The sequence below is a fragment of the Puntigrus tetrazona genome, chromosome 14 (genome assembly GCF_018831695.1).
Source record: "Puntigrus tetrazona isolate hp1 chromosome 14, ASM1883169v1, whole genome shotgun sequence".
NCBI lineage: Eukaryota > Metazoa > Chordata > Actinopteri > Cypriniformes > Cyprinidae > Puntigrus > Puntigrus tetrazona.
In genome coordinates, this window is record NC_056712.1 from 5,265,999 (window position 1) to 5,293,978 (window position 27,980).

Below are 27,980 nucleotides of genomic sequence, written 5' to 3' on the forward strand. Positions count from 1 at the left end.
AGTTTGGTCCCATTTTTGTGGTCATGTTTGACATATTTTTCATTTAATGATGCGCTAGATGTTCTCTATAGGTGAAAGATCTGCAGGTCAGGTCAGCGCCGGACTCTTCTACTACGAAGCCATGCTGTTGTAATATCTGCAGGATGTGGTTTTCACATTGTCTTGCTGAAATACGCAAGGCCTTCCCTGAAACAGACGTCATCTGGAGGGGAGCATATGTAGAACTAAAACCTTTATATACCTTTCAGCATTCATAGTGCTTTCCAAAACACGCAAGCTGCTCCCATACCTTCAGAGATGTTGACTGGAAGATCTCCCTCCTCTTTACGGAGCACCTGGCGTCTGGGATTTCCAACAAGAACGTCACATTTGGACTCGTCTGCCCATAGAACACTTTTCCATTTTAAAAGGTCCATTTTAAATGGCCTTGGCCCTCGGGACACATCACCACATATGAACCATCTTCACACATGGCTTCCTTTTTGCGTGATAGAGCTTTAGCTTGCAGATGGCGCAACAGTGGTTTCTGGAAATATTCCTGGAATCCAGAATCGTGCCGATGAGTGATGCAGTGTCGCCCGAAGACCACGGGCGTCCAGCAAAGGTCTCCGGCCTCGTCCCTTACGCACAGAGTTCTCCGGTTTCTTTTGATGGTGTTTTGACTGTAGATGATGCGATTTGCAAAGCCTTTGCAATCTGATGTTGAGGAACATGGTTTTTAAAGCATCTTTTTATGCGCTTGTCACGCATTGGAGAGCCTCTGCCCATCTTTACTCCTCTGAGAGAGCTTCTTTAAGACACCCGTTTTAAAGCTAATCACGTTACAGACCTGATGTTAATGAATTAGTTGCTACTCAATATCTCTTTAAAATGTCTTGCTTTTTCAGCTCTTTGTTGCCCCTCTGCTAACTTTTTTAAAACCTGCAGCAGGCATCAGGGTTGTAATATTAAAGACAATAGCAATGAAAAACAAAACTCATGTATTGCTTCTTTAGCGAATTGGTTTTATTTTAAGTCAGTTTGGATATTGTTACTTGGGGACATAGACTACAGGAATAGTCTGTATAGAAAGTCTCAGGTGTGCATGTCCTAAAGACCGAGGCTGTACAGATCTCTCCTGTTGTGTGAAACAAGCCCTCGGGGTTCGGGGCGGTGTTAAAATTCTTGCCTGCATTGTTGAGATGTGCAGCAAGAACTCTTTTTAAGGTAGCATTTTCTGGGAACTCTTCCTGTATGACCTAATCTCTTCCAGCCTTTCCCTCAGCCGCGGATGAAACGTCGGAAGGCGGCGGGCCGTGCCAGAGCTTTTGTGAGGAAGGAAAATATTGTTTAGCAGGTTTGTGTACAAAACTGGAGAATTGCGCTGTGCGCCGGATATAGCCCACGCAAACCGCACGGATGACATACTGAGACTCGTAATTAAAGGCGTCTGATATCCTGTAAATCAAGTCTTGCTGTGAACACTCCCCCTTCGGGACACCTGTCGAGTGAGGGAGGAGGCTCACGGGACACCGGGTATAAAAGACACACGATTTAAAGATAAAAACAGGTCCTGCTCGGGCTGAAAGAAACGCAGCGTCACACCCTCGCCTCCCTGGCTCTGTTTCGAGTCGTCCTATGGCCGTCCCTCTGAGCGTATTGTTGTAAAACCGTGCCGCTTTTAGTTTTGCGGCTGGCAGAGACGTTTCTTTTTTTGATGATCCACGGCCTAACTGGGCGGGTCGCAAGACGCGACGGCTTACCACGGTTTACGAGTCTCGGCGAAAACCACGAAAGCGAACCGGCCCCTTTTGATCCAGTTCTTGTTAGATCGGCTCCGTGTCGTTTAGCATCTTGAGAGACAAAGCAAATGAGATTTGACTGAATGATGAACTGCACCCTGATCAGGCATGACGGCTTTGTAGAAAGATGTCCATCAAGTCACCCTATCCTTAAAGAAGGAATACAGCTCTCGTGTGAGGAGTCTTTAGCTACACTAATTAGATTTTTTAGTTTTTAACCCTGAGCCTTCCCCGGTTCCCCTGTGTAGATCTACTATGGGGTAGTTTCATGAATGTTATTTATGGTGGGGGTTTTTAACGATACTGCCATTATTATCTTCAGTACTGGTATTGAACGTAATGGAACTGGTACTATTCTGCTTTTAATGCGTGTGTGTGTGTGCCAATGGACAAATGTACTCATTGTGTGTTGAGCCTCAACCTCAAGGAGACTGATGAGATATTATTACATTTGCTGAAATTATATATTTAAAGTAAGTCAGTCATGTATTTCACAAGTCAAGAAAACTGCTTTGAGAGGCTTTATTCTGCAGAACACCATAATAATTGCTGACACACTACAGATATCACCTGATGTCATTCCGCCTCTGTCATTGATGTTCTCAACTTCACGTCACGTCAGCTCTTCACCTTTGCCCCAGAACTGCTGTAAATGCTCGGGATGTGTTTGACCCCAAACAAAGCAAACGCTTTGCATTTTAGAATTAGTCTAATTTCTGTATTTGTAAACCACAAAAAAGGCACCGAATAAACAAAGATCTAAGCATGCTGAGAATTCTCTCCTGGAGAAAGAAGGCATTGGATATACAGCATATTTAAATGATGCTGCTTTGTCTAGTAAATTCGTAAAAATGGGAGGATTGCGTGTAAACTTACTGTCCCTTGTAGATTGTGGTTGCAGGTTCTTGTAATCTAACAGTCCTGGTTTCTTGCGAAGTTCTTGACGCGTCAGATGCAAACATTTTTGATATTTAATACGTTTAATCAAGTCTTTAGTTTTGTTTTCATTGTCGATACCGTGCTTCCAGACCTGACAGCATTTCAGTTAAATTGCTGTCTATAGAGGGAGAGAAAACTCGTGATTTCATAATTCTCTGTAAAAATGTGATCAATACCTTCGTTAGTGTTCTGAAGATTATCAAAGGTCTTATGGAACGACATAAGGGGTGAGTTTATGACAGGATTTAAATTTTTGGGTGAACCCTCCCTTTAAGTCAGACATGTCATGTTCTGTAAAAACAATTAACTTTTTTTTAATATGAATAATAATTTTGACAAAATTCATCAATAATACAACCATTAATAGCCATTTCTGCAGCCAATCTCTCTCTCTCTCTCTCTCTCTCTCTCTCTCTCTCTCTCTCTCTCTCTCTATATATATATATATATATATATATATATATATATATATATATATATATATATGCATTCTACTGTTTATTGCTAGGAAAATGTCTTTTTTGCTATTTCTTTTTTATTTTATGTGCAAATAAATAAAAAAGGAGGCATAAGTTCAAATAAATATTTGACATATACATATGTTTATATGTGATATTAGACTATATGTACACCTTTATTTAGCGTTCACTCACAGTCTGTTCTTCCTCTGGTACGTCTGGTGCATCTGCTGTTCTTCGTCACTCATTACATGAAAACACACGCCGCTATGATCAAAGTCTACACCGCGGGTGATTTCGCTGCCGATTTGTCGTAGTGTTAAACGGTGGTATATAACTTATGTCTTTCCTTCGTCAAAGAGATGCATTATTTGTTTTTCATTCGGTGAGCAACCTCCACAGAACCCAGCAGAAGCAAAAAGCCCTCACTTATTCTCACATAGAGGTTTGAACACTCATGGTCTGAACACCTCTCCAGCCAGGCCTCGATATTACATCACTCTCCAGCGACTGCATTGTCTGGGTATGAGTCAAAACAAAAGATTTTGTTATTATATCCTTCACATGCTCCGTGTTTTCTCACCCGGCTCGGCTTCGTGCTTTTCAGGGCGACAGTTTTATGGTGCCATTCATGCACTTCCACGAGAAAGCGCCCTGGACAGCGACGAAAGACGCAAAATATATGATGAAATGTATGTCTCTAAAATAGACTGCTTTACACAATAGACCTGGAGTGCGGCGGGAATAAACGCCTGGTCTTTGACGTGCTTCGGCTTGTGTGATGAGATGGAATGTGCTTTCTGACGCGAGCTCGATTTGTTGATCAGACGTTGAGAGTTTAATTAACCCGTGACACCGAACAAGAACCCGTCAGCACCTGGGAGGACGTTCCAGGAAACACAGGCGCTGCTACAGCTATGCTGTTAATAATAACTTTTGCTCCTCACCTTGGTATTTCCTCCTATTCTGGAATACGAGTCTGTAATTATGATCCAGAAAACCACTGTGACCTGAAAAACAGACGACTGTGACTCATAACACTGCATAAAGGCAGCGGCTTGGTCTGTAAGAGACACTATCATCCATTCACTACATCACAAGTTAGAAATAAATGCATTTTATACGTAGCACTTCTGAGTGTCATGCAAACACAATGAATACAGTAATTCATGTATTAAAGTAGCCTACCGTAGTAATATCATTTGATTGCGTCTCCATATCATAGTAGTCAAACTGTTTTAAGGGTAGTGACTGGACATCTCGGCATTGTTATTGTATTTTATTTCCATTAATATACTGTTCTAGTTTCCCCTATTTAGATATCACTTTTAGATATCATACATAGACGTCATTTTTGTTTCATTGTTTTGGATCTTGTTTTTAAAGTCCTATACTTTTAATTCACGTAAATGGTTAGATTTCAGTTTCGGTTAACCTTCTCATAATGGTTTTGGTTATGGGAGGTTCTCAGTATTGCGATGTATTGATTGTATGATAATTATATAGTAAATACCTTTCACGTGCAACCTAGCTTTTTCTCTCTCTCTCTTTTTTTTAGGTAATATTGCTTGCTTATGTTTACCCTCCTCTATTTACTGCCGTAACAATAAAGGCCGGTCGTATAGGTTTCCAGTGCGGCGAAGTGTGTATCCCGGATGCTGACTAGGTAGTGAGCAGGCTGTGTGTTGAGACGCGGCCAGGGACGGCGAGGGAGCTCAGTGTGAGGGAGAAACGCCATCAGGGCAACGAACACGGGCACACGCAGTAAGTTACTGAACTCGCTCAACTATTCAGGCGAGGTTTTGGGTTTTCAGATCGCGTTGGTTCTCTTTCTACTAACATTGAGGCGTTTGCTTCTGATTAGTGTCTCGTTTGTACCCACGAGCAGAAGCTGGCCGTGTTTCATTCCATCACTGGATCGAGAGGTTCAGCTCACGCGCGCCTTTAGATATCCTCACATAAAACGTTTTTTCTTTCTTTCTTAATACTCATCACTGATTCAGATTTTTTGTTCTTTTTAAGAGAGAGACGTTGGCCGTGTGACATGTATGTTTATTTGCAGTCAAGTATAGATTGATTTTACATTTCAATATACGAGTGGTTTGATGAATGGAGGAGAGTGACGTGTTATTTACTGATTTATTCGATATTAACTATCGTGTCACGCCTTTTATCAATATTTTATTTTATTAGAGCATTGTTAGCAATCTTAAGAAAGTGTGTGTCCTTGTTTATGTTGGAAATAGCATGCAGTGTGCAGTGTGTATAATGCATGGAAACCTGTATTGACTAGAGCCTGCTAGTTAACCTTTAATATCAGTTGTCTTAATATTTACTTAAAGACTTATTTTAATCAACAACTGCAGTTATTAAGAAAAATGTATTTGGCATCATTTGGTGGGCGTTGATCTTTGATCCTTAGTAGGGGCGAAAGTAACGTTTTCCAGAAAAACTTTGTTCGATAATGTTTTGTACAGAGGTAAATGTTTGCTGTTGTCAGTAACCGTTGGTATTTTGGACATTTTGGGCATTTGGTGAACGACTTCAGTATAATTTCACTTTAAACAGTTGTACATTGTTAGTTTTGACCCCATCAGTAGGGACGAAAGTAACACACAGTTGGGTCAAAGGTTAAACGACAGTACAAGCTAGATTGTTAATTAAATGCATCTAACCGTGACCTTGTTGATATGTAACAGCTAACATAGGTTATTTATCTTTATCTTATTTATCAGCTAACATATTTATTTATCAATGTAATTGCATTTTCATTTTAAATGTTTCAAAAGTAGCCCAACAGTACAAACTTAATTTGTTTGGGATATATATTTTTATAGGCAATGGCTATCCATTTTATGTGTGCGTGTTATAATCAATAGATGTTCAAGTTGTAGTTTTAAAGCCGTATTGAACACTATGGGATAGAATAACCCATGCTTGGCATATACTTGACAGATGTTGTTTGTTTCTTATATGTGCAGAACATATTCATGCATTCCTGTATATTATGGTGCACTCAAGTCTGGGAAGTCTGTATTTATGAGATGGAAATAAATTTTTTATGATTTGCATAAAATTTTAAACAAGATGGCTATGCACATGTTCTGCAAAAATTCAACAAAACTGACGAATAAGGAATGTGCAACAGTCTTATTTACTAAGAAATATAGTAGGGCTGAGAAATATATCGCACGATGTATCAATGCGCATCCTATCTGTAAAACCGATAAAACCTTTGATTGGCGTTAAACCTTCCTCCCCTGTTTTCAAATGGAGTGCTAGTTAATACACAGAGCCGTAGATCACTGACAAGCTACGAATCGCCCACGAAACTGAACACGATATCGTGTGCGATGTCAAATATATGGCTATGTGAAATCACACACACAAGATGGCATTTCCTGCTCATTACAAAACCGGCTTTGCTGACGAGATGCCTGTTAAATGTCGCACAATAGTTATCGTGCAGCCCTAGTACATATTTTATAAATATTAAGTCACTGAGCGCACCTCCAGTCTGCGCTGAAGTAAACTCGCATGTGTTATGTAGACGTGATTCCTTAAAGCGATTTAATTCCCCGCCTGCATTTCTGGGCTAGATAGGAATGCGTGGTTTTGACTTTCAAAAGGCCATTGCTTCTCCAAATCTTTGATAGGTTCAGGAAGGTGAGCGCGTCTGCATTCCTGCTCACAAGCGAGCCAGCGTTGTCCGACTCTGTCCTTGAAATACTGGTTGTGCTGTGGTCATATTCTTCAGCTTTTAGTGTCACTTGCGGCCTGTTTACAAGAGCATGTTATCGGTTTGAGCAGTTCCTGGCCTTTCTTTGTGGAGGATCATGTGGTTTGGATGCCATTGTCAGTGCTGAGGTTAAAATGATGTCAGGACAAAATACCTCAACAATGTCTGTGGGAGGTTTAGCTCATGACCTCCAAGCATTTGACTAGATTACGCTTCGTTTGAGTGATTGTGTCGTCTATGTGAGGCTGACTCTCGGGATACGTACAGGAAGTAATTGCAGCTGTATTGAGCCCGCCACAGATGTGGAGGCTTTTATATGTAGTTTGGCTTCCATTTTGATTTCCTAAAAACTATTCCACAGGCCTGTTGTGTCTCGCTGTCTCTTCTACTGCTCTAACTAATAGTCTTGAATTATTACGAAAACACGATTTAACTGTCGTCTGTCATCATCTGCTGGGCTGAGTGTTTTGACTTTTGGGAAATCCAGATGGTTCCACCCCAGTTCTGCCACATTTTCCCTCATAAAAGCCACCAAACGTTTAGTCTTGACATGCAACAGCACTGCACAAATGGGACTCTGTGCACTGTTAAAACGACAAGTGTATTAATTAAAGTGTATTTTTAAATGATGCATCGCTCCGTGTTGTGTTGTAGGGTTAAAGGAATTCTTTGGAAACTATAATAATGTCCTGTCATTCTTGCAGCGCATGAGAACTTTATTGCACTTGGAAAAATGGAATGAAGTATGTTGTTTAATCAACAAGAATTGTTGTTGCCATGCAAAAATGACCATCATGACTGTATGGTGTTTTGGGTGGCCGCTAGAAAAATAGTGGGTCGTTTCATTTCAAATCGGCCAAATTTTCCCAACTCCATTTTTTAATTCTGCTGTTAGTTTTTCTGAAGAAAGATAAACATGTATTGGGATGATGGTCCAAATATTAAAACAATATTCACTAAATAATCCTTAAGCAAGATGTTGCAATGTTATGTACCATACAAAAAGTGAAAATAGTTTCTTTCTCTGAAGTTTGCATGCCTGTCACTCAAAAAGTATTACATATATCTTAAAGCCCTTTCAGATATTGGGTCTTAACAAACTTTCCTTTTGTCATCTTTATTTTTAAGGTCTTATATGATTCGGTTTCAGAGATATTGGAATTTTTAACTGTACACATTTTCAATGGTCAAAAAGTGGGTCAGTTTGTAAAAACACGATACCCATTTTCTTTTATAGCGGAATGTCTGAAGAACAAATAGTGTTGAATCTAGAAATGTATAGAGAGTTGCATTAAAATGACCTTGTCTGAGTGTCATAAATATTCTTTTTCCAAGGTTTACGTGCCTATAACTAAAAAAGTACTAAAGGTATCGCAGTATAGTTTTAGATTCCATGGCAATAAAATTTTCTTTCAGAGTCTTACATTTGAAGGCATCGTTCCATCCCAGAGATATTGGGATCTCAAAGAGGATGGGTATCAATGATAACCATTTTCAGGAGTCGAAAACCAAATTAGCTCGCTTCCAGCTGATCCTTAGATATCAAGATCCAAGTGCAGCTCCATGTCCAAAATAAGTATCCTACCAATTTTTAATGATGTGGTAATCATCACTGTTGATGATACAAATGTGCAAATAGTAACAGTAACCCAGGGATTGGGATTGTACAGTGTGACACGTTAGATAAAAAAATGTAGGCCTTTGCTAATATAAACTATGAGGTGCTGCATAATATACAGTAAAACGTATGCTTTTATTCTAAACACAGCAGCTGTATTATTATGGTGTTGTCAGTACTTTAATAACAAATGGATTAAAAACAAATAGTTTGAAGAAAGTTGCACATTCTGAAAGTTCAGCGTGGAAGGAGAACTTGATTTAGGCTAAACTTTAATATCCTGAGTGTGCCGTTCGTTATCTGCACAGCCCTCCGTATCAGGATGATGTTTGTGCAGCTGCCTGTAGAAGCTAATGACTCCGTGTGAAATAAAGACTCTCACAGATCTGCCTGTTTATTCTGTCAGGAAGCTAGAACGAGCTCTCATGAAAACAAATCCTGACTGATTCATTGACACATGTAGCAGATTCTCACAGACAGAAGTCAAAGGTGAATGGTGCTTTTGGTCATGTTTTGAGCTTGACAGATGTGACCTCATTGTATGGAAAAGAGCAGCTTGAACGTTCTGCCAATCATCTTTGGGATGGTATGAGGAGGACAACATTTTCAGGCCGGTAGTTGGTCTTTTTCATGCCGTTTTGTAGCACTTCATTGGTTTATTCCTGCTTTATGATCTATGATAAACCTGAGGAGGCTGCAGACTAAACACTTCTGGTCTGACTACGTAAACCTGCGTTCACCTAAGATGGCCACATTCGTGAATCTGAATGTTGTGAATATTGTTGCTCTTCTCAATGGTTGGACCTTATCTTCCTTCCTTTTTTCTGACTGAATGGTGGGAAGGGGTCGTATCAACTATTTACAGCTATTCCTTCCTCATTTTATTGAACCCCAGATCTCTCTAGATGTACTGCAAAGGGTTCAAGTTTATCAATGTTCTGGTTGAAAGATTGTGTTACAGAGCCGTTAGTAGTGAACACGTTTGCTTGTAGTGTCAGGTTTACTGTGCCATTCAAGTTCCTCCTCTTCTAATGAATTTATCTGAGAAAATGTCCTGTTTAGGTTTAAGTTGCTTATAATGCTGCTTCATGGAAAAAGTCCAGATCATATTTCACCCCAAGAAAAAAAAGGGTTGAATTTATACGTATTACTACTAATATGATTACTATTAAGCTAAATATTATTATTTTACGCTTAATAAATGAGCTTTTAATCAATTTTTCCTTTCTATCTTTTGGGTTACAATACGACCTGGACATGTTGTTGACAGGTGAACCTTGTTTCTGTTCAGCTGACCAGGCTGTTATTCCTTAGTTTACATACAGAATATAAAATCATATCTCTCTCGCCTCAGTAAATGTCCCGCAGTTCAGGTTGAGTTTACAAAAGGACCTGTAAGTGAACACCTGTCTTCTCTGTTTGCACTGAAGAAGGCTTTGTTCTGCTCCTTCACTCTCCATGGTTTTTTTCTTGAGGCAGCAAGATGCTGGGTTTCAGCTGAATATCTGAACAACAGAGGTGAGATCTCTTTAACGTCTGAAGAGCCAGCCAAACTCTGATCTCAGCTGATGACACCGAAGCGTATTTTTCCACTACAATTGTGCTTCTTAAAACCGAACGTTCCTGATGTTCAAGATCTGACTTGCTTAACAGGTGATGTGTTGTGCTGTAACCTGATCTTCAGGAATGTCAAAATCTCATTGAATTCCTCAGTGGACTGGTAAAACATTTAGACATAATGGAAGGAACCTTTCACTTCTGTCTAGAAATGTGTGCAATTTGCTCAGAGCTCCTATGCCTTTCATTTTTAAACGATATTAGTCAAACATTCTTGCAGCAAAACGCTTTTGCTTAATTGTGCAATTTATGTGGAACCAAACTTAAACTAAAACTAAATGATTATGTTGTATGGTCCGGTGAGAGGTGCTAAAAGGTTAATCCTACTTACTTGCCACTTAACGCTAAACCTGACCCTAAAGCAAAAGTGAGATTAAAAACACGAGCAGAAGCAATGATGCCATTTTAACTTGCTTCTAAAAGTCTTTGAGCTCTTTTATTGGGACTTGTGTTTTATGGACCACAGAGCTTGGTTTACCAGATCAGTTACTGAGCAAGTTTACTTCAAAAAAGCCGTATTTGCGGAGCTGTTTATGTGAAACGAATGCGCCATGCGCTACAGTAAAAGTGCTAAAATAAGTTTCAGAATCAAAGTTGTTGGTGTTTTACTGCCGCTTGTGCTCATTTCAGCTGGAGACCAATGCAACCGTATGTATAGGCAGGTTTTTGCAAAAATGTCGTATGATGAGTATGCTGCATAGATCGTTATATGTAAATGAGATTGGCTAACCTCATTGCATGTGAAACACAACAAAGTTCAGACTGTTGTTTATTAAGGTGTGGCCAAGTTTCTGCTGAATACACATTTGTATGTAAATGCGATCAGTCATATGGTAAAGAGTTTGTTTGTGCTGTGTTGAGCTGTGCCATTGTTTTCTTTTTACGAAAGATTTACAATGACATGAAACGGGCTAAAAAGGAGTTGTATCTAGGCGGCCAAAATATGTGAAGCTGTGCCAAGTCCTAAACCATTTGTGACCAGTTTGAGGTTTGCCAACGTTTTGTGCTTTAGGCCGAGGAATGAGGTTATGATGCAGACACCAATTTGATTAATTTAATGCTGCATTGAAGCAGTAAGCATGTGTTTTGAGGTCATCGTGCCCTCATATAAGGCATGTCTCTGTGAACGTTCTGTTATTTCTCATGTGGCCCGTTTCCTTAGTAAATGAATGAGTCTTTGTTACGTATACCAGCTCAGACGTCCTTGAAATTAGTTTACCACTGATAAACCGAGAATGTTTGATTTATTTTTGAGCCCGACGTTGGCATTTTTTGCTCTGACGCTATGCATTTTGAACTATATAAAGAAACTAACTTTGTGCTTGAACATGCAAATATATCACATGTTCAGCATGTGTTTCCAAGTGATTCAGTGGAGTTTCAAGTGATTCAGCATATGTCTGTCCACTGTGTTATTTTTCCTCTCTGGCAGCGACTTTTTAAAGCAACAGGATGTTTTAAGTCGAGTGACGGTATGCGGATTTAAGAGATGCATTGAGCTCCCCACCCCTTTTCTCTCGCGCGACTTTATTGCGCTTCTCGGTACATCTGGGATGGAAATGTTGGTAGTAAAGAAAAAAGAAAAGCATGCACGCTTTCCCCTTCCCCTCTGCTTCTCCGTCTGTGCCTGCCTATCCCTCCTCCCTCTCCGGCGGACACGCCGACCGCTACTCCCATAGCCTGTCAGGAAGTGTTATGACTTGCTGCCGTAGGTCTTTGTGAGGCAGGCAGGAATGCTGGTGTTTCAGATTAGCCTTGAAGGGTGTGGAGCGAGTACTGCCTCTACTGCTGCGACCGCTGCTGCCTACAGCTCCATTCTCAGCTCACGTCGGGACGGTTTGTCTCTTCTCTTTCTCTGTTTTTTGCTTCTTCCAGTCTCCTTCTACATCCCCCGTTCTCTCATTAAAGCTGTACGCCGGGGAGAGTCGTTCTCCCCGTGTCGGTCTCTTTTCCCAGCTGCTTTGCTAACGGTACAGCATCTGTAAACGCTCTCTGTTGTTCGAGTTCAGATTTGTTGCATCTGTTTGCAGTTTGGAGTGAAGGAAGCAGGTTTGGGGTAAAAGGGCGGTTGTTTTGAGTGTTTTTTGCATCTCGTCGGACTGGTAATTCCATCTTGGGTGTTAGAGCACATGGTCAGGTTTCTGAAACCCAGATAAAGCAGTTCAGTGGCGGGTTTCTTTTGATATGTAACTTAACACGGCATAATGGTTTTGACTTTGTTCAATCGGTCGTGCAGTGTTGGCAGTCCTCAGAGACGCTGAAAACTAGTGACTAGACAGGATTCTCTGGTTGCTTAGATTTGTGCATGACTCAGTCCCATGAGGTCACACTACTCTTCACTCGTTTGGGAAGTAAACAAACCTTAGTCAAATTAGACTGCATCTATACTTGAATTGCGAATAAACGTATTAAAGCATGAATCGTGGAAGAATCAATGCGAACCGATGATTCATTGAAGGTATGTAGCGCAGAGTGCTGTCTCAGGCAAAGGGATGCCACAAGGGAGGAGAATTGGCCCGTTTGTTTTTGTCTTTTTTCCTAAAAAAATCCAGCAAAGTTTCCGTGTTGGCTTTCCGAATAGCTCAAGGATGACATCAAATATAGACCTTGAGACAAAACCAGTCAGTAACCTTAGTCTGGTGCTTTCTCTGAGGGTTATTTACACACTAAACAGTTTAACCATTATGTAACATTGGCATTGCCTCATTTTTGAACATTTTTAGAAGTCCATAACTTCATGCCGTCCCACCAGGGTGTGGTGGGACGGATTGCACCGTTAATAACATAACAAAGTGTCGGGGAAAAAATATGCCGGAGTGGCAGCTATGGAAATGAAGATGTTGACATGCGTTGCGGGTGTGTCCTGATTCACCATGACTTAAAGAGCAGGAATATGCGTCTTGGGCAGCTTATAGTGCTGCAGAGCTGTGATTGCTGCATGTGAGAGCAGATCTCGGGACGGTTTGATCGTGATTGAGGTTGGGACGCTGCATCGGTTCTCAGGTCAGTTGCAGAGTTTGGACGCCGTTCAACAATTTAGCTTTTGTTGTGGCCTTGATTCAAATGGTTTGTCACCGTAATGTGTTCATTGCAGCTCACTGACATGTTGGGCCGGTGCCATCATACTGCATTTAAATGGACTCTATTAATTATTGTGATACTCTGGACAAATATTTACCTTGGTTTTAGTCTATGGTGTGTTCAGTGTATTATTGTTTTCTGCGTGTTTGGCCGATAAGGTTTATGCTCTACTCTTAAAAATAAAAAATTGCTTATCAACAACTATGGTTATTCTTTAGATTATTAAAGGCTACTGAAAGGTTTTTTGGCAGCAATTAATTAACATTTAAACAAAAAGCATGTGAATTATATGACAGGTTGGGTGGCATCTGGTGTTCGGATTTGTACACATGATTTTAATTGATTTATTTCAGCTTCTCTTCTGCAATTTTCACTGTGTAATAACTGGATTTGCTAGGCTTTTACTGGCCAGTTTCCAGTCGTTTCTGTAGTTGACTAAACACAATGAAGCGGGCTCTAAATAGCTGTAGTAGTGTTTCAATCTTTGTCATGGCAAAGAATCACGTCACTGAGTTACTTGCATTTTGATGAGGTTGCATTGGAAAGGACCTGCCTTAACACGCCCTCTCGAACATACATTTTGCCCAAATATAGTCTACTCTGTTGCATGCTTGATAGACGTTTGCATGTCATTTGCATGTCTTATCATCTTACTGTACAATCCCACTTCCAGGTTTCTCTCTCAGAAGACATTCGCCAGTGTTCATTTACTACCGGTTCAGACGGTAAAGTTTTTGTCCTTCTCTCTCCAGAAGGACACACTTATTTCGACTGAGAGAGCTTCAGGTGGTTAGGAGATGGCAGGAAAGATATCCAAAGATGAGCTGGAGGAGTTGCGGGAGGCCTTCGAGAAAGTCGGTGAGTGTTCTTCCTGTCTGACCTGTTTTGTCTATTCTAATCACTTCTTGGCGTGCTACCCATGAAGGTGTCTTTTTTCTTCGTGTATCTTGTGATTTCTACTGTTTCGCCTTTGTTTTCTTTGCATGGATGAATACTGCTATATCACTGTGCAAAGCCAAAAATTTAAGATGAACAAGCTCTTTAAATAGTATTTGGATTCTGGTTTAAAATGAAATCAATTGGGAAGCTCTAGCCTGTTGTTTTTTGTGATGAGATTATTTTGTAATGTTGTTTTCGTTTGCAGCTTGTTCCGTAACAGATTGCATTGCTGTTGATCAGAGAGACATCTGGGTTTTTAATTTGAACTCATGAACTTTTTGGCATCACCTGTTGCTTGGCGCTTAAACGGACCTCGTGGACTCTTGCACTCTTATCTTCAAACCAACAACAGTTTGCTGCCATTATATGAGACTTTATCTGTTAAAAAGTACTTGTTTTATTCATTCATATTATTTGCTGTGCTTCTAGTGTGAGTGTCAGCTGAGAAAAGTCTCTTTAAAATGTTACATGACGTTGTTTCTATGCTGGTTGATGCTCATAGACATATGGGCTCTTAGTGTACTTCAGAAGTGATTTTTATTTATTTTTTTAAGTGTTTTTAAATGCATGGAGCATCTACATCAGCCTCTACCTGAGTCTGAGTGCTGCACTGTATCAGTAGAGAATTAAAATAGTATGTTAGTACATTTACAGAAAGCAATGCATTAAAGTGTGTATTGCAGTTTGGGATCTTAAACTTCTGGGTTTTAAAGTTTGAGGAATTTGGATGTTTCTCATGGTCCTTGGCAAGAATGTGCTTCAGACTACATTTTCCCATTTATCTGATTTCTCCAACAGACTGGGCAGAAAATTGAAGCCTAAACTGTTGCCAATGTCGTGGTGTTATAATGCACATACTAGAAAAACTCCACCTACTCACAGTTCCTGATGATTTTTTAAAAATGTGTTTTTTAATCGGTTTTAGAATTGCAGATAGTGTTTGTATGTAGGACCTAAACACTACAGCTTTGTTTCAATCCCAGTTGCCTGTCTTCTACAGCCAGCTTTTAGCAAAACAGGCATTCTGTACTACTGCTTCCACATATTTGGCAAATACCAACATACCTCGTTCTGGCCACAATCTAAGGCTGTGATTATTAAGCACATATTAATGCTTTATTCTACGCAACCTAATTCTGCATCCCTAACCCTACCCAACATCTAAACTTAACAACTACTTTACTAACGATTAATTAGTTAGCAGCAAATTTGGAATTTATTTGGTGGAAACGTAGTGGTTAATAATTAACATGCAGGTTTTTAAGAGTTTGTTACTGACCATTTTTAACTCATCAGACTACTTAAATTGCATTTCCTCAAATTGTTATTTTTAAGATGTTGAAATGCAGCGTAAACCCAGTTGTAACCGAAATGTCTGTCGGAAAAATGTTGACGGTAAACTAATTTTTAATTTGTCTCCTTAGATTTGAACGGTAATGGCTTTATCTGTGACCATGAACTCCATGACCTGTTCAAAGAAGCCAATCTGCCCCTGCCGGGGTACAAAGTCCGAGAGATCATCCAGAAACTGATGGAAGAGGGTGACAAAGACAAGGACAACAGGATCAGCTTTGATGAGTTCGTGTCTGTAAGTGTCTCCAGCCCGTCTTTTACTCATGAATGTGAAACATCCTTACATCCCTTAATAACAATTATACATGTACCTCCTACACATTGGAGTAATATCTACATAAACATCCAAACTATGCTAAAGATACACACATTAATGAATTTTATCCCCCCAAATTTCCTTGTAATGCTTAACACTTAATAATAAAACAGACGCTTTGTTCTTTCTATAGATTTAAAATTTGCAAATCAAATGTTATTGTCGTATGGGGGAAAAATTTACATAATCACATACTATTCAGGTATTGTGCTGTTCACAGTTGAATGATTAAAGTGAAAAGGTTTCTCAGTGATTAGTCAGAATTAGTATACAAGTAAGAATTTAATGTAATGTGAGGTTGTTTAGAATTTAAAAATCCAACAAATTCTTCAGAAAGCACGATTACAGCTTTAAATCCCTGATTTGTATAATCAGCAGTATCTTTCAGCGTAAGTAGGCAATACATTGTACATTGAGATTAGTGTTTCAGTGCTGAATCCAGACGGCGTCATTGCATCATTTTTAGTAATTAGTGTTACTAAAGATCTAGGGAATAAAGATAATCAGTATTAAAGAAGTCGTCCCATGTGTTACAGACACAATGATTCAAACTGAGTTAGTTGAATAGAGTTGCTCTACAATATATCTAGATGATACAATAGGTCAGAAATCCCCGAAAACGAATGCTACCGACCAAACATGTGGAACTACGATTAGTCAATTCTCGTTATTAACAAACCATCAGTTCTGCCTCAATACACTCCTAATTTGCTGCTTATTAACAGTCAGTAAGGTAGTTGGTAAGTTTTTGTTTTGGGTAGCATTAGAAATATAGAATGTGGTCATGCAGAATATGTGCTATAGAAGTACTAAAAACAGCCAATATCTTAATAATATGCATGCTAATAGATAATTGGTTCATATAAGAATTGGTTCGTAAACTAAAGTATTATCATAATTTCTTATACTCCTCAAGGCTACATTAATGTGAAGAGTAAAAACAATAATTATGTGAAACATTACAATTTAAAACAGGGTTTTATGTAAATATATTGTAGAATCTAATTCTACTCTAGTAGGAACAGCAACCATTTATTCTTATTAATAATGTTGAAAGCAATTTTGCTGCCTAATGATTTACTGGAAACCTTGATACATTAAATTTTTTTTCAAGATTGTTTTGTGAACGGACATCATTTATTTAAAATATAAATAGTTTTGTAGCATTATATGGCTTTACTGCAATTTTTCATTTTAAGAAAATGATCTTTGTGAGCATAAGAGACTTTCTTTAAAACAATTATTCCAAAACTTCAACCGGTAATGTACATTTAAAGGAGAGACCCGAGACTGTTGGTGTTTCCTGTCATCCCACTGAACGAGCCCGTGTTTGTTTGCACTGCTGTGAGGAGGTTATGAGCAGCTGCTAGAGGCCTCTGTTCACTAGATGTTACACTTGGCACTGACAGTCATGCTTTAATTACCCACACATGCCACATGTCAGGAAATATGTGCATCTGTTTAGTTTCAAAGACCTTTTGTGTGCTTGACCACATGTGTGTTTATGTATTTTTTAAATTAGTATTACGTATTATACATATGTGTGGATTAGTTGGCTGTATTTAAGTAATACGGTTAAGTCCCATGATAAAAGGGATTGTGCAGTGACTATATTCACAACATAGCATGGTGTTAAGTGATATAATTTGCATAATAAATTGTATTTTATTGTTTCAATTTATTTTGATGATTCTTCAACAGACATTCTACTAACCATTATATAGCTTTGCAAATGCATTTTCACTTATTCTAAGTCTAACCCTACCTAGCTAATTAGTAGAATGTCTGAAGTGTGCGTTATTACAAATTTCAAGGAGACCATTTTTCATTATTTTTCTTGTTTTATTAAGCACAGTAGTTTCAGAAGTTAATAGTTAGCTAATAGTTGCATCTATGGGTGTACAATTACTGTATCATGTGTCTAAGCATTTCAGCCTGATTTTAAGCACTAATGGTTTTCTGGATTAATGGACCCTTGTGTCTGCACAGATCTTTCAAGAGCTGAAGAGCAGTGACATCGCAAAGAGCTTCCGGAAGGCCATCAACAGGAAAGAGGGTATCTTGGCCATCGGCGGCACATCTGAGCTCTCCAGTGCAGGCACACAGCACTCCTTCTCAGGTAAAGATGCCTCTGCTTTCATTGGATCAAACAAACCACTGCTTCCTTCTGATATAATTACTTTGCACCGCATTTCCCACTGGCTTGGAGTGTACAAGACAAAGTAATGGTTTCAGATGGTAATAATATAGTCTTTGTCTGGATTTCCATATTCGTATCTTAAAAGGATGATGATGATATGGTCCAAAATCCTGGTCCAAATTTAACTTTGATTGTAACCTTGTCCAGAGGAGGAGAGGTTTGCTTTCGTTAACTGGATCAACACAGCGCTGGAAAAAGACCCTGACTGTAAACATGTGTTGCCCATGAATCCCAATAAAGATGATCTCTTCAAGGCTGTAGGTGACGGTGTTGTGCTGTGGTAAGACACACTCCTTAACATCTTGTTTGTGGATTTGTTATTTTATATTGTTTGAAAATATATAAATGCATATGCCTTTCACTTTCTTTTAGTAAAATGATCAACCTGTCAGTACCTGATACTATTGATGAGAGGACCATAAACAAGAAAAAGCTAACACCATTCACAATACAGGTTTGGTTCTGACTTATTGGAACACCTCCATGTTATTATCCTTTTCCCCCCAAAGTATTAAAAGCACATATGTGTTGGAGAGAGATTTGAGACATCATTGCTTCTGCCTTGCAGGAGAATCTTAACCTGGCTCTTAACTCGGCCTCTGCTATTGGCTGTCATGTGGTCAACATCGGGGCTCTGGATCTCCGAGAAGGCAAACCACATCTGGTTTTGGGCCTGCTGTGGCAGATTATCAAAATTGGTCTGTTTGCCGACATTGAGCTGAGCAGAAATGAAGGTATGTGTCTCTGTTGCACAACACGGTTGCACATCTATTCCAAAAATTGTCACTGCTGATGGCAACATGCAGGAATCCTGACAAACAGATAAACCATCTCTTTTAAAAAAGTAAAATGTTAACCCAACTGACTGTGGCAGACTTGAACTCTTATTTCTGACCTCATTACTGGACTGAACGGTTTGTTTTCCCCCAAATTAAACTTAAGGGAGTTTAGACCTATCCCCGAGACTGTAGAGAGCCTTGTCTAGCCTTACAAGAACCTTTTTTATAATGAATGAGAATCATGCTAAAATGATCAATAAACATTTATACTATTACATAAAATAGATTTTCATCTGACAGAAAGGATTAATCACAAAGCAGGACTGGGATGTAAGATTCTAAACAAATAACATAATTGCCTTGGCTTGACATTTATAGATCCAGTGATGGTTCTGTATACAAGCATTATGCATCACTGCAGGCAACAACCATCAGTAAAAGTGAAACGATGTGCCATCCTCTATGTTCTCATTGGGTTAAAAACCCATAAACATTTAGCTGTACTTTGTGTGCATGAGCAGGGAGAATAAAGTAGTAATCTAGTCTGACATTGTGTTGTTATGAATGGACTTTGCTAAATGGTGATTAGTAAATAGCTGAAGGGTGTTTCTTCATCCAGGCCAAAGTTTGGAAGACAAGCTGGAATCCATGCAATTACCCAGTAGATCAATATGTCCTTAGTGCAGCAACAGCAGAAAACTCCACGTGACTGGGTAGTAGATTCCAGTAACATTGTGTAAATGATAAAAAGGAAAGGTACCCAACACAGAACCTTGAGGTACTCCGATGGTTTGTTTGATATGTTAAAGATCTGGTTGAAAAAGGTTTTTCATATGAACTACAAGAACACAAGAAAACTGAAGCTGGTCTGTCATTTTCTGCTAGTGTAGACGTGGGTTTACCTTTGCCTACTTGAATGTGGCGGTAAAAGTATGGGCATTACAGTAAACAGTAGAGAAACCTCTAACAGAGATGTTTAACATAGCAAATGAGTTGTAGCGCACTGTGAGGTTGTGGAAAGAGTCTGGTCAGTTTTTGAAATGAACCGTACTGGCTTTCTGAAGCGCATAAGGAATTGAGAAATTGTCAGTGTGTGCCTAAATCCTGTATGTAACTGTTTGGCAATAGTTAATAAACCTTTAAATCATCCGATTCGCAACATTCTGGTAAACTAATGCACATGGTCTTGTTTCAGCTCTGGCGGCACTGTTGAGGGATGGAGAGACACTAGAGGATCTGATGAAACTGTCTCCAGAGGAACTGTTGCTTCGCTGGGCCAACTTCCACCTGGAAAATGCTGGCTGGAGCAAGATCAACAACTTCAGCCATGATATTAAGGTCAGTCTTAATGTGTTTGTTTACTGCCCTCTGATTGCTCAAAGTATCAGATCTCTGTTTCTACTATGTTTTTCTACTAAAGGGATATTAAAGCATGGGAATTATGGTGGTAGTCACATATCTTTTATATTCATTTAGTTGCAAGATGTGAAAAGTTTTAAATGCATAGTACCACTCTCATATGAAGGCTTTTATTTTCTTTTCAAGATAATTGATAGAAGATTTATTTCCCGCTTACTGAAGTAAAATGTTAGTCTGTAAAGATGTATTGTTATCATGTAATGGATGGATGATAATGGTCATAATGTTTCGTTTGAAACATGGAACTAAATTGGAACATGAAATTATTGTGGCGATTTCTGGTTGGCCACAATTGTTTCACGATGCCAATCTATCATCTGGTACAGAAGAAAACCATCCCGTGTGTCTCAGACTTAAGGCAATCAGTTAGAGTTTGTATTAAACCGTAATGGTTCTTGATTCTGATCCTTGGGACCAGTTGATCTAATGGAGCCTCGTTGTTCCTTAATGAGCTGATGATCTGAATCAGGTGTGTCAGATAAGACAAGCTGAAAAATGCTGCCTTTAAAGATGCCTTCCAAGATAAAAAGGTATCGAGGCACATACTAATCTAATGTTAGTTTCACTTCCTGTCTCCTTTATCTAATTGATTTTTGAAGGCAACAAGGATGTATACTTCGCTGCCTTTGAAATCCCACGATCATGTGTTCGATTCTATGACAGTTGAGTTAAATATAAAAATGGCATTGGAAAGTCGGTGTTGGTCGTTTGTGTAAATGTAGGTTTTTCTCTAACTTGCAGTTCTACCCCAATACTAATTGCTGCCATACTAAGAAATTAGTATTGCCGTATTAGGCTACACTTCTGAAATCAGCCTGCAAAGTCATTGCCTGATAAGCTTTCAGACTACAAAATGTGCAGAGCAGACAGGCATAGCTTATTGAGGAGAGTCATGCCATTATTTTTCTATTCAAATTCAGAGTTATATTATAGGGACGTGGGAGTGTGTGGACTATTTTGACTTCAGAACACAACACCATCAGAATAGTAACGCCCTAGAATTGTGTAAGGGATTTTTTTTCGTGTGCATGTAGTTCTAGCTTTTTGAAAGCTTAAGAGAGACTTTAAATAATATATATTGTACTGCTACAGGATGTTAAATGGCATGTACCGGCAAAATATATTTTTTGATGACATAAGATGTGTAACTGTAAAATGAAAAGGTTTAAGTGGACCTTTTCCCTTTTTAAAACCTCTTAAAGAACTAATGGTTAGATGCTTTAATTTATATTTCCTTTAAAGGTGAAATAATTCTCAGCCTTAGATGAATGTCATGTTGCCAAATTTATCCAAATTTGAATTTACATAACAGCTAACTCCATTTTGTGTTTCATAAAGGCAGTTCACCAGAGTGAAAGGGCAGTTACTTTGACTTTCAAATGCTCTGGCATGTCATGAATTTTGTAAAACATGCGAGGGGTCATCCAGTGCCTAATAAAAGATATGTGACCTGAGCTGTTACGTGATCGCTCTCTTGACTAATTGTTTCTCACTCAGTGAATGATTTAACTAATATCTGTCTCTGTCTCTCTCTACGCTGCAGTTAACAGATTTTTCAAACTGTGTAAAGGTACTTTTACAAATGTACTGTAGATCGGTTACAGTGTGCTTTTTCTTTTTTGGTTCATTCATTCAAATCTACCACATTCATGTTCTTAGGAATCCATGCATGATTGTGTTTCTTATATTTTCTTAAATATCTTTGGATTGTGTCTCATCTAAATATAATTCACGACTGCCTTCAAGTCCTTTGAGATTTTTGTCAAAATGAAATGGGTGCTTTGTACCATTATAGTGCTCTAGTTGCAAAAGCCTATTGCCTCATAGCATTTTTGGCAAGCCTTATCATTATTTTTCAACAACAACATAAAAACTGCATACAAACTAAATATGCGATATGAAGTGATTCTTAAAGCATTGTTTTCTGTTGAATGCTGTGGCATGATAGATCCTCACTTCTAGTAACGGTGCTGCAGACAGGACTCGAAGGCAGCGTTGCACAACTTGTTCAATGAAATCGTTTTTTCCTCTTCTTGCAGGATTCGAGAGCTTATTTTCACCTGCTCAACCAGATCTCGCCTAAAGGTCAGAAGGAGGGTGAAAATCGCATCGACATTGACATGTCCGGCTTCAGCGTGAGTACAGCATGATGCACTTCCAAAACACAATACATTCACTATGCGTCATAAACCAGCCCAAAAAATGTGAGACCGGAAACAAGTTTAGCTTCACCGTATCCAAGGTCTTATAATGCATTCACAGCAGCGATCTGCTCTCAGTAGAGGAGGGAAGGTATCAGAATATCAAAGCTTGGCTCATTGTAAGTCAGGATGGAGGCAGTTCATCTCAGATGTGTGATGAGGCACCCTGGGACTTACTGAAGGCTTCTGACGCGGAGCTCCCTGATGTTTTGGAGAGCATCGGTCAAGCGTCAGCAGTTCAAACACAAAGTGTTTCTCTGAGGTTGGCACTAGAGGGTGAAAGTGTACGCAAACCCGGGATTGATTCTCTTAATACAAATCCTGAGCAGGATGTTTTTCGACCATAGTGACTTCCAGTAGAAATCAGCCACTGTTTATTGCACATTGCGTTCCAGCCTGTGGCCCGTGGCAGTCACAACACTGCAGATGCCACATTCCACCCCCGTTAGGCCTAATTCAAGTCATTCACCGCCTCGTTCGGGACAATAACAATGTTGCCCATTACCCAGCAGCGTGTAAACGGACAGAGGTCTGATGTTTGAGTGCTGGGTGACTCATGTGAGTGTATTTAACCCCACACGCTGGCCAGAGCAGCTGTTATTGACTGTGTGCTGAATGAGGTGGCTGTGGTTCGGCCGGCAGCTGCTGCAGAGCTGGGACGCTCTCAGGGTCATTTCATCACCAACAATAACCAGTGTTTCAGCTTTCTGCTGCCGTCGAGTCGTGTTGGTGTGAGCAGTCACACCGCAAATAATGTTTCCTTTCAATGCTTAAAACCTCCATGCATTGCATTGTTTCAAACTAGTGAAACGGTTTTGTTCTCTACTTACGCGGTACATTAAAACATTGCACGGAAGCTTCACGGTATACAGTGTTAAGCATTCAACTGTTTGGTGTTGGTGAGTTTTATTAAAACTGCATTTATTTGATTCAAAAAATCAATTAAATATATTTTAAAATGCATTCCTGTGAATTTTTTGTATCATTACTCCATTCGTTAGTGTCACGTGATCCTTCAGAAATCATTCTGCTGTACCGATTATTATAAGTGTTGAATAGAGTCGTGCTGCTTCATTTTTTTGGATACGTAGCGATTCTTTGTTTTCGGGGAATCTTTGATAAATAGATTTTTATAAAAACAGCTCATTCTTTTGAAGTATTTAAAAGCAATAAACAATGCAGTAAAAAGTATTTTGGAGTTCAAGGCATCACAGCTCATTATTTATTATTTTCTTTTCCTTGCTTAATCTGGCGACCTTAAAATGCAGCCTAGGTAGGCAGCTCACTAGGTTTTGGGACGAAGCCCCCATCATTTCTGCATTATTATTCCACATGCAACTGATTCTGAAGGTTGCGTGGATACCAAATAAATCTGTACTTTTATCGTCTGCGCACTTTCTCGTAGTGCTGTGTCTTATTTTCTCAATGACCCATGGGATAGAAAAGGAGATTGTTTTGCATCTGTGGCTTAAGCAAATGTGTCCCATTGAAGCAGAGAGGGAGAGTTTAGTTAATTTGTCAGCAGCTGAATGCAGTGAGTTCTGTTTGGCAGCGATCTCAGCCTGTCCTGGTGTGTGTTCTGCAGGAGAAAGACGACCTGAAGAGAGCCGAGTGTATGCTGCAGCAGGCAGACAGGCTGGGCTGCAGACAGTTTGTCACGTCTACTGACGTCGTGTCTGGCAACCCTAAACTCAACTTGGCCTTTGTGGCCAATCTCTTCAACAAGTACCCGGCGCTGACCAAACCCGAGAATCAAGACATCAACTGGGGACTTCTGGAGGGTGGGTGTTTTGCTCATGATTGTTATTCTTTCCTGTCTCATTTTGCCTTTTTAGCTTTTTCTAAGTACATGTGCCACGTAATGACTCATGAAAATGGGTGGCATTTCTTCCAAACACTTACTTCTAAAAATACACCGGATGGTATCACAGAAGGGACATTCAGGATTTTTTTTTTATGGAAACTGGTGAAGTGCGTCGTCAGACAGAGATCGAAGGGAGGGCCTGGTTGCCTCATTTCCTGAGGCCTGAGCAGTTTACGCCCTTCTGGTGAAGATTGCTCCCTCTTGTGGTACAAAACACAAAAGCGAGCGGTCAGACCTGAACCTCATTTTATAGATGGCGGTCGGGTCATTCTATAATGTAGGGTGCGTTTCATGTACGCCTAGTTTAAGTTCACATAATTTTTTTATTTTCCTTGACATCGCCTGTATTTCCCTGAAATTGGCCATTTTCGCAATGTCCGCTTCTTGACTTCGAAATACCCAAAAAAACATGTTCTTTCGATAATACATTTGTTTAGAGTCTAAAAGTGCTTTTCTTACAGACCAGCATCATGTGAAATAAATTGCATACTGTGTAGGTTTATGTATGTCTATTTTGGTGTCTAATATGCAGTCAATTTAAAGCAGTCACTTAAGATAGTCGAGAAATATTGCTAACCGTATATTAACGCAAACCAACAATGATAAACACTTCTAAAGCATTTGATATCTAGTTAGCTAACTAATGCGTTGTAAAAATCATATTGTTATTATTTAATGCATCTGAGCTAACACAAGCTAAAAAAGAATAACTATTATAGCAGATAAATGCTTTTCAGAAAGATGAAATATATGAGGCATAATGTATTGTTCATTGTTAGTTCATGCATTAACCGATGTTAACTAATGTGCTACGGCTGAAATGTTCTCAGTGATTAACTGCCGCTTGGCTTGTTTTCCGCAGGAGAGACCAGAGAGGAGAGGACTTTCAGAAACTGGATGAATTCTCTGGGCGTCAATCCTCATGTCAACCACTTATACGCGTAAATCACAAACTTTCTTACCTCCATGCGTGAATCTGCTTCATGATTAAGTTGATAGTGAAACCCAATGCATGTCAAGTATAGCCTTGTGAGATTCCAGTCTTTTCCTACCTCTCCAGTGATCTTCAAGATGCTCTGGTCATCCTGCAACTTTATGAGAAGATCAAGGTTGTTGTTGACTGGAGCAACAAAGTCAACAAACCTCCATATCCTAAACTAGGGGCCAACATGAAAAAGGTATTTATCCTAGAGACGTTATACCCCTTGTCTGTGGAGACACGCATGTGCTCCGTCTCTACACGCGTGTGTGTTTCTGTGTGTCCAGCTGGAGAACTGTAACTACGCTGTGGAACTGGGGAAGACCAAAGCCCATTTCTCGCTGGTGGGCATCGGGGGGCAAGACTTGAATGATGGGAACCCTACACTCACTCTCGCCCTGGTCTGGCAGATCATGCGGAGGTACGACTCAGACTGTTAGCACAGATATAGATCTAGTAAAGCGTGTACAGTATAGTGAAGCCTAAAGCCAGAGCGGTATCTAAAGTATAGACATTTATAATGTTAGCAAGAATGCTTTTAACAGTATAGACATTTATAATGTTAGAAAAATTGATGCATGTTTTGTACAGCTTTTAATGTGTGAAAGAACTCAGTTATTTAGCATCATTTTGCTTTGCATCATAAATGGATTCAAATAAATAAAGCCTTTTGTTGGACGTTTGTGGTACCTAATCTGCATTTGCATTTACTTTTATTCATTTAGCAGATGCTTTTATCCAAAGCGACTTGAAAATGAAATGAAGCAATTAAAATCAGTATACAAGTGCTATGACAAGCGTCAGTACGTTACACAATATCTTAAACTGACTCTGTTTCTCCAGATACACTCTGAATGTACTAGAAGGTCTGGGCGACGGGCAGAAGGCCAACGATGACATCATCGTCAACTGGGTCAATAAGACTTTGGCACAAGCGGGAAAATCAACCAAAATACATAGTTTCAAGGTACACAGACTTTCGTTTTTTCCGCTAAAGCGACCCTGTGTTCATGCGTTGGTTGAACTCCAGAAGTAAGTGTAGTGTTCTGGACCGTAGGACAAAGAGATCAGCTCCAGTCTGGCCGTGCTGGACCTGATTGATGCCATCCAGCCCGGCTGCGTCAACCACGACCTTGTGAAGAGAGGAGACATTAGCGAAGAAGACAAACTGGACAATGCAAAGTAAGACTTCGTTATATAACGATGTACGAAGCGGTAAATGCATGCTACGTTGTGGCTTAGGAATACAATATAATGTCTTTTCTGTCCGTCTTTCACAGGTATGCTGTATCCATGGCCAGGAAGATCGGCGCTCGAGTGTTTGCCCTGCCGGACGATCTAGTGGAGGTCAAACCTAAGATGGTGATGACAGTGTTCGCGTGTCTAATGGGCCGAGGGATGAAGAGGGCGTAAAAAACGGGACCCTGCGGACAATCAGACGCCGATGTCCTACCCAAAAGCCATTTTGCTGGTTGAAAGGCTTCTGGTTCAGTAAATTTATTACAACCACAATTAAAAAAAAAAAAATGCCAACAGATGTTAAAGAATCATGTTTAAGTTTGGCAGGACTACAATGGGCTTGAAGTTTATGCAAAGGTTCTTTTAGACCAAAACTATTACGATTCCATCTGCGAAAGGGACAAATTGATACCAAATTGAATGCAAGATGACTATAGTATATCCGCTGGATCCAAACCATGTCAGACTCAGCTTTGCGAATGCTCTTTTTACATATTTGATAACGGATGTATGTACGAGTGATAGGTGTAGTTTGACAGCTTTTGGACGTTTCGAGTCACGACTGGCCTTACTAGATGCAGTATTGCCTCTATGCAGATTAATGATTGTGTTTGCGTCGTTGAATTGGACCGCTTATTCTCCTTACCTTACAAAGATTCTCCAGAAACGTTTCAGTGAGACACTTTAACACATTCCGTAGTTAAATCTCAGCGTGCTGTCTGTCTTATGTATATGTATACTCTTTTTACGTGCAAGAGACATTCAAACAGAACGAACTATGCATGATCTATATTTTTATTTAAAACAATACACTCCTCAGAAAATGCCTTTTAAAAGCTTTAAGCATTAACCAGTCCGTGCTGTTTGTTCAATACGAAGATGACAAAATAAACGCGGAGGAAGGTCATCACATGTGGTCGATGTCAAACCTGTTAGCATTGGTTGATGATAAGTGACCGTGTTGCCGGGAATGAAACTGGAAGTGGCTGGTTGTACGGCGGCGTGTTATCTGTGGACCGAAGCAGCTCCATCCAAATGTCTGTAACCGAAAAACATCATACAAATAAAGCAGAAAATGCAACTGTGCAGAGTATTACAGCTTCAGCATGTCTTCTTTTTTCTTTAGGACCGGTGTTTTAGTGTTTAGTGACCGTTAGTATTCTGGTGTTCATTAATCAAATGAACTGATTAGTGAAAATTATGTTTATAAAAGCTAACTATACACAGTATGCCTATTTTTTTTGCCGTGTGGACTGTTTTTATAGATTTCCATGCTATGTTTCAGTCTATTCAGGGTCAGAAAGCTCTCGTAACACTTTTTTTTTTAAGGTGTCCATAATACAGAGCAATTATCTAGGAAATACTTAATAGTAACCATTTTACTTGCTATGGTTATGGAACGCTTGCAGTTTATGATTATGTAGATGTAATAGATTTGTAACAGACCGAATTTGTTAC

General features: G+C 39.5%; 1 protein-coding gene across 3 annotated transcripts; it reads left to right on the top strand.

The window, feature by feature from the left end:
* Positions 1 to 4,787: 4,787 nt before the first annotated feature.
* On the top strand, positions 4,788 to 27,615 carry pls3 (plastin 3 (T isoform)). Of its 3 annotated transcripts, none has more exons than XM_043256997.1 (16): positions 4,788 to 4,942; positions 13,986 to 14,091; positions 15,597 to 15,760; positions 17,831 to 17,960; positions 18,189 to 18,321; positions 18,414 to 18,495; positions 18,610 to 18,775; positions 20,016 to 20,158; positions 22,279 to 22,374; positions 24,026 to 24,221; positions 25,167 to 25,245; positions 25,365 to 25,482; positions 25,571 to 25,704; positions 26,127 to 26,250; positions 26,341 to 26,465; positions 26,564 to 27,615. In XM_043256997.1, exons 2-16 carry the CDS (start codon positions 14,031 to 14,033, stop codon positions 26,694 to 26,696), a joined length of 1,884 nt encoding a protein of 627 aa, XP_043112932.1. In that variant the 5' UTR covers positions 4,788 to 4,942; positions 13,986 to 14,030; the 3' UTR covers positions 26,697 to 27,615. The 3 variants fall into 3 exon arrangements, with proteins under 3 accessions (XP_043112932.1, XP_043112931.1, XP_043112933.1); XM_043256996.1 differs by lacking the exon at positions 4,788 to 4,942 and adding an exon at positions 11,831 to 11,988; XM_043256998.1 differs by lacking the exon at positions 4,788 to 4,942 and adding an exon at positions 13,008 to 13,155.
* Positions 27,616 to 27,980: the final 365 nt, after the last annotated feature.

Coding starts and splice junctions, on each gene's coding strand:
- pls3 (XM_043256997.1), top strand. CDS start 14,031: ATGGCAGGAAAGATATCCAAAGATGAGCTGGAGGAGTTGCGGGAGGCC. Junction 14,092..15,596: donor GGAGGCCTTCGAGAAAGTCG/GTGAGTGTTCTT, acceptor TTGTCTCCTTAG/ATTTGAACGGTAATGGCTTT. Junction 20,159..22,278: donor ACTTCAGCCATGATATTAAG/GTCAGTCTTAAT, acceptor CTCTTCTTGCAG/GATTCGAGAGCTTATTTTCA.